Source organism: Eublepharis macularius, chromosome 1 (assembly GCF_028583425.1).
Source record: "Eublepharis macularius isolate TG4126 chromosome 1, MPM_Emac_v1.0, whole genome shotgun sequence".
Taxonomy (NCBI): Eukaryota; Metazoa; Chordata; class Lepidosauria; order Squamata; family Eublepharidae; genus Eublepharis; species Eublepharis macularius.
In genome coordinates, this window is record NC_072790.1 from 170,204,879 (window position 1) to 170,212,058 (window position 7,180).

At 51.3% G+C, this 7,180-nt stretch overlaps 1 protein-coding gene across 1 annotated transcript in view; it reads right to left on the minus strand.

Annotated features, from left to right (window-relative positions):
- The window catches only part of MDGA1 (MAM domain containing glycosylphosphatidylinositol anchor 1), a 397,523-nt gene extending 396,175 nt beyond the window's left edge, over positions 1–1,348 (minus strand). The window contains exon 1 of the mRNA XM_054993181.1: positions 1,225–1,348. Coding sequence (XP_054849156.1) covers positions 1,225–1,348 — 124 coding nt within the window. The remainder of the gene's footprint in view (positions 1–1,224) is intronic.
- Positions 1,349–7,180: the final 5,832 nt, after the last annotated feature.

Genomic DNA, 7,180 nt, shown 5'->3' on the forward strand with positions numbered 1-7,180 from the left:
GCCCGAGCGCTAAATCGTCTTCCGGGAACAATCCCGAGGCGTGTTAGTTGTTTGCTACAAGTTTTTTTGCGCAGCCATTTGCAACCAGCCGGCTGACCCGCTGCTCTGGCGTCCCTGGGAGCGGATCCTGCGCGGCACAAAACCCGCGCTAACATCCGAGCGTTTCAAAATATGGCAAGAAAAGGGAAGACAGTCGCTGGGCGCCAAAGGGTCGCCCCTCCAGCTGCCTCTCAAGCCTTCCTGGGCGCCTCTCCCGACCTCTACGAGGCAGGGCTGGAGCGTTCCCTTGCCCTGCTGCTCCCGGCCCCCCCTCCCCGCTCCCGAGGGGAGCTCGCGGCAGCAGGCGTGCATGCGCGGTGCCACTTTGCAGGGCTTCCTCGAATCCCGCTCCATTTCAAAACCACCGGAGCTCGATGGCGACTTTTACAGTGAGCTGTTCGACAAGCCCCGTCCTCAGCACTGGGCCGCCGTACAAGGGGCGGCCTCGGTGCTGGCAGAGAGCAGGTTCCTTCCCTGGGCACGGCGGGCCTGCCTCCTGCCCGCTCGGCTTGCTCAAAACAACGGTCAGAAAGCCCCCTTTGAATAAGGAAATCTGCCCGATCCCCTCCCCAGCACGAATGGCGGTTCCTCCCCACCCACCTACCCCGCCATGGGATCAGCCTCAACAGGTAAGACTGCACGGGCAAAAGCAACAGCCCGCGGCTTCCTGGGAGAGGATCGGGCGACCCGGGGAAACACCAAAAGCAGAGCCAGGGGTTGGGGCTGGGTCGGAGAAGAAGCGCCGCACGAAATTACAAGCGCCCCTCCAGACACTGCAAAAGTCCAGTTTAACCACACACACACAAAAACCCTCCCGGTGTATCTTTCCTTTTGCAAGAAGTTAGGCTATTTTCGCAGAGCTGCTGAGCCGCGGCGGCACAGCCTTCCCTCGCCCGTTCACTGAAAGGTTTAATCGGCGACATCTCCTCGGACGCGTGAAGCTGGGCAGAGGAGGGGGCGGCAATAGTGGGACGCGGGCGACGAATTACCAAGTCGCCCTGGGAGGCGGCCGAGACCTTCCCGCTGCACCCACCCCCAGCCCAGCGCCCGACCAACAGCATTCACTTTCTCCGCCGCAGGTGCTGAAGAGCAAAACGCCCCAACTTGGATCCGATCGCAGCTTAGCCCATTCCCCGCCCCCGCCGCTTCTGCCTGGAGCAGGGAATGCTGGCCCCCGTCGCTTACCGTAGGCCCCTTGTCCCCGGGTATACACCGGGACCAGAGAGAGGAATAGCACCCAGATCGTCTCCATCTTCAAGGCAGAAGCTTCATAGCCGGCGAAAAACAGCAGCCAAAGCCCCGGCAGCATCAGACGCTTGCTCCCAGAGAGCTGTCCCTGAAACGCACCACTTTCCACAGCAGGAATGGACGACGCCGGAGGAGCTTTGGCCGGGCGCTGGACGCCTCCGCCCGCTTCGCGAAATCAACTCCGCCGATCCTCCCGGGAAGCCGGCGAGCTGCTGCGCGCACCGTCAGTTTTCACCCAGCGAAAGAGCTACCGAGCAAGGAGCAGTCGTTGCCAATCGAAAAGGTGCGAGGAGGGTGGGGAGGGGGGTGGGGAGGGAAAGCAAGGCCGGGCTCACCCCCACGCTAGCCGGTCCCTGCCCGCCTCCCAGGGCTCTCGCCAAAAGTCGGGCGCCACAACAACCCCAAGCTAGGTAGAGCCCCGCGATCCAGAGGCGGTCGAAATCCAGAAACTTCAGCTGCTTCCTCCCTCGGCGGGCCCCGATCCTTCGGAGAAGCCGCGGGTCGGCGGATCTGAAGCGTCAAGTGCTCGCGGAACTCTCCAGCTCCCCCAGCTGCGCCTGCCAAGTGGGGCCAACTTGCGAGCCAGCGAGCGCGAGAGAGCGGCTCAGACAGGAGAGGAGCCAGCGAGCCCTCGCCCTCCCTCCTGCTAATGAGCCTCTGGCTGCAACCCCGGGAACGAACAAGGGGGAGCGGGGGGGGGAGGAGGGGGCGTGCGCGTGGGCAGAGGGGAGGGGAGGGGAAGACGGAGATGCAGCTGCTGGCCCGATAGGTAACGCGCTCTCCGCGGCTGGAGCTCCTCGCCGCCGCGCGCGCTTTGTCCCGGCCTGGCTCTGGCTGGGAACCAGTCCAATGCCAGGACGACTCGGGGGCCTTTCTTTCTTTCTTTCTTTCTTTCTTTCTTTCTTTCTTTCTTTCTTTCTTTCTTTCTTTCTTTCTTTCCTTCTTTCTTTCCTTCTTTCCTTCTTTCCTTCTTTCCTTCTTTCCTTCTTTCCTTCTATTCTGTCTGTTTTAAAGCGACCCTCTAGAGCTCCTTCCAGATACCGAGCTTCGGTCTTTCCAGCCTGAAGTTGGCCGACAGTCGCTGCAACGCATCACATCCCACTCACAGCCAGCCAGTCTGGTGCAACAAACTGCAGGGACCAGACACAACAGCCCCTCACTGTCTTTGGGCGCTCTCTCCCCTTCGACCTCCAGCTGCCGGTCACATCTCACTGCCCCCTCCAGAGCCACCCCCTCCCCTGGTGTGTTTCCCGACTGGCGCTTTCCCAATTAAGAAGTTCCCTTTTTATTCTGGGAGTTAGCCCCCCCCAATGCAGCCCCCCCCCCTTCTGCCGATGGGGAGAGGAATTCTCTAGCTTGGTTTAGTGTTGGATGGACATGACCAGAGGGACTTGATGTCTCAGTGTAAAGCAGGAAGGATGCTCGGGAACTCCGGGCTCCGCCCCTTCATAGAGAATGTAAAAAATAGCGGACACATCGCGAATCAATCGGCAGTGAGATGCCACTTGTGGAAGCTTTAAGCCGCAGCGCACAGTGCAGTTCAATCTGTGGGACAGGCTCGCTGTCTTTGATCTCCTTTAGGATACAGATCAGCCGTCCCCAAACTTGACCAGTTAGCCGGCCCTTCGGCAGTAAGAGCCCAACCTGCTTTGCTGCCCGCTGCCTGTCCTTTACGGCGTCCCTACCCTCCTTTGGGGAAGATCTCTTGATCCTGTGCGCAACGAAGAGATTCTCTTCTAATTGCTTGCCTCTGCCCGGAGTTTAATCCATAATCCTTCCCGATCTATCTGCAACTTCTGTTTACATCCACCCCCTCTTTCTCTCCCCCACGTTCTCTCTCCGCAGCTTGATTCCCCCCTAGTTAAAAAAGGAGCCAATTAAATCAACTCTGCTTGAGCGGAGTCCTGCCTCCCATCCAATCCCCCTGCCTCCCCCAGGACCAATTAGAGAAAACAAAACAAGGCTTAGGAGAAAACGGATCTGTCTGGCTATTTTCCCCCTCCTCCTTCTCTTTGGCATTCCGTTCTTCTGTTTCCCCGCTTTCCCCGGCAAAGAAATGTCAGAAACCAGCCGAGGTTTCATCCATCGTAGAAACGAGAAGGATGTGTTCGGTTCCACCGCTTCGGGACCCAGTCGGTCTTCTAAGCAAAGCAGAGCTAGACGCCGGAAAGAGAGCTAGAAAGCGAGCGAGTGGACGACGGATCCAGCGTGCCTGGGCAGCGCGATGGCTGTGGAACCGCCAGCACAAACTGTAGGTTTGCAGGGTATCGTTCGGGGCACGTGAGGCCCGTAGGCTTGCGCACGGTGTGCAGGTGTGCTATAAGCGTGCCCTGTGTTGGTGCACAGGCGTGAAACGTTGCACCTGTCGGGCATCTCTCTGCGAGTATGTCCGTGCTTACTAGGTGCCTATTAATGATTCAACGCGAGCGCATCTATTTTGTAGGTGGACGTGTGTTTACACGTTACGTTGCTCGGCCTTGCGGAACCTTTCTAGACTGTTGCGAGTTAAACGGGGAGATCCCGTGCGTGCATCTGGCTGTGCACGTCAGCCTGGTGAACGAGCGTGGTGCCCCGAAGCGGCGGCGGCGGCGGCGCCTGGTTTCTGTTACTTTGCCCTAAATCCCAACTCGAGCGAGGGCGACGCCGAGCCTTCTGCGGCGCGCCTGCGTGCGTGTGTGGCTACGCGTCTGCCTCCCGACCCAGGAGTCCAGAGAGCCCGTTCTGAAGATACAAGGAGGCTCCAAAGCTGACGCCTGTAGTCAGAGTCAGCCCTTTCCCTGTAGGTGGTGGGTCTCTGGTAGGATTTCAAGGCGCCACAGTCCTCGGTTCTAAAAAGAGAAATGGCACTCAGCCTGAGGATTGCTTCCTCGTTTCAAACATTCTGGCTTATGTTGTTTGTTTATCGTTATTGCCATTATGAATAAGGAGGATTTTATCTGGAGATTTTTACGCCTTCTGCAGCCATGGGGTCCATTTCATACTTTCTTTTTCTTAGAATCTGCCTGGTTGAGGGAGGGCAGGTTTCCTCCATGACCCTACAATCACAATTGATGCTCTCCTTTTTGCTCAGTAGGTCAGGAGACTCCTTTTCCTTCATAAAGTCTCTTATAAGCTTCTTTCATACATTCCCCTACATCACAGGGTGAGCGGGAGGAGAGGTGTTAAATCAAATTTTCCTCAAGAAACAAACCCTTAATTTTCATATTGGCACTACGATTTTCTTTTCTTATGAATCCCTTTTTTAGACAGACGGGGCAGAGAATATAACCAGGGTTGTTAAAATATTAATCAAGAAGTGTCTTGTCTTACAGAAAATGATGTCTCAGAATATTTCAGTTAAGTTTTACTCTCTACTCAACCCAAATACATTTCCTGAAATAATCGAGCTCCCATTCCAGTCTTAAAATAGTGCTTGTAAAGTATTATTTTATCCCAGTACATTAAATGGATTTGAGCTACCAGCAAATAATGGGGAATGTATATCTCAACATGAAACCTTGGTTGTGATGAGAAATGGGGCTACTATTATGAGTGTTTATTTTCCCCCCTGAACTCTTGGCAGTGAAGAAATTGATTGCTGTTTTGATCATTAGGCCGCTGAGTATCAGGTAGTGTGTGAGATGCACAGAAAGAATGTTACTCTTTTGTTTGGATCTTCTGCAACTAGTAGTTCACCTGGTTTTCTTGCACAAATAAATGTCACAGGACCTCTGAGATCTCTCACTCACTCACACGTGCATGCACAGAGAGAGAGAGAGAGAGAGAGAGAGAGATTGGGGTGGGGGGGGAGGTTGCCGTTATTAGGGTCTCTTTCCACCCGTCTGTCTCTGTTGCCTTCAGCAGAGGATTCTTAGGGAGAGAGAGGGACTCTATGACACTTTGCAAGCAAGCAGCCCTAGGCCTGCCCCAGTACTCTTTTTTGCTGTGAACTTGACTACTAACACTTTACTGTCATTTATTACTGCATTTTTCATTGTATAGGTGAGATTTCAACCACCAGGCTTTTATATTAAAGAGACAGAGACAGGCTGGTTACAACCAAAAGGAGCAGAATGTATAGCTTTCCCTGGCAGGACCAACCTGGCCTTACTACAAATATGATATCCTTACACAATACATCATCCTTACCACAAATACATCATTCTAATAACTAGGTACAGTGATAAGAATATACTAGCAGCAATTCTTTGGCATTATTAAAGGGTGCCAAATTGCCAGGTGCCAAATAGCTGCAGGGTGCCATTTGGCACAACTCTCTAGCAAAGTCTAATTGCAATATATCTCCTCTTGAAATGATTGAACACAGCCAGAACACAAGACTCTGTTAAGGAGAGAGACAAATAGTTTCTTTGCAGGAAACTGGAGATATGCAGTATTCAAAATTAGTCATATATATAGCTCGTGAAATATGCCAGGTCCGTTTATGTGCCAGTAGCTCATTTATATCCATTTTATAGGGAAGAAAGAGAGCTGTCCCTTGCCATGGTGACTTTTTCATTTATTTAGCTGCTTTATAGCCTGGCTTTCTCACTGGGACACAGAGTAGTGGCTAAGCTGTGATTTGCACCCAGCTCCAAGCTCAGCACACTGTTCAGTGAAGTACAGTCATTAATGGAGCTGGAGGAAATCAGGAGAGGCATACTAGAATTGTTTTACTCCAAGGCACTGCTTGGTGCTCAATGGATAATTATTCTATGGCCTTTTCCTTAGTCACTTTCCTTTATAGCAGCAGCATCTGTTACGTAGTTATCAGCAATTTTATAAAAGGCTTTGCAATGTATCATTAAAGAATGTAGCTGCCTCAACAATCACGCCCATTAATACATCACTGCATACAATGGGCCACCCGCTGTGAGGTGTCACCACCATCACTCTGCTCCATCTCACTGCAATCAGAAAGCACACTGCAAAGGAGATGTGATAACCTGGGAGGGGGGCAATGTATTCGTAAAGTGTAGGCAGGCAGGTATTGATTTGTTATATGAACAAGAATCATTCCCAGAGTGATGGAGAGTTATAGCCCAGTCAAAGGCTGGTTATTAATTCACGTGCTAACAAATACGCAGTTAACAGTTATAGCTGCTAATTAGTAAGCAGTTATTTCTATTATAAATGGCATTCAGTCATGGAAAGGAGCAGTTAGTGACAGGGCAAGCAAGAGCTGACTGAATAGCTCTGACAAAATGACCGATTTCTCTTCAATGTGGGAGGCGGAACACATACGGGGACCGTATTTTGTCACAAATAAAGCTGAAAGAAGAGTAAATGATTAGCAAAAAGCCACCTCTTGTTATCAACTGCAGTCCTAAGCAGAGTTACACCCTTCTGAACCAATTGACTTCAATAGACTTCAAAGGGCATAACTGTTTAGGACTGTACACTTCAACTACCACATTTACAGGTTTCTTTTACGAAAGATTTGCTTGACTAGGAAGCATGTGGATCATAGTACATTCTAATGTGCTTTCATGTCATTCCTGCTTTAGCAGCTTGGTGCAACAGTAACTTGATATAAAAAGCAACCTAATTGTTAATACTGTTAACAGATAATTAAGTCCCATAGATATCAGTGGAACATTACATACATACAATTGAAGTCTTATTGGCACAATTGCCACTAGTGTTCGCACCTGCAGCGTAAAATGTTTCATGACATGCCAGCATAGCCATAGGCATTCCACATCCTAACTGTGTATGATAGAACATGTGAACAAGCAAAACTTTAGATATGCCATTTGATGTGTTCGGCACATGAGCTATGTCCAAGTAAAGTCAAAAAGTTGAAAAGAGCATCCCTATGCTTAATGCAGGAGCAGAGAGGGAAGAAATTAGGCAAATGTTAATGACATGCAACAAGAGAATATGGCACCACATTTCAGGATGTTGTTTATTT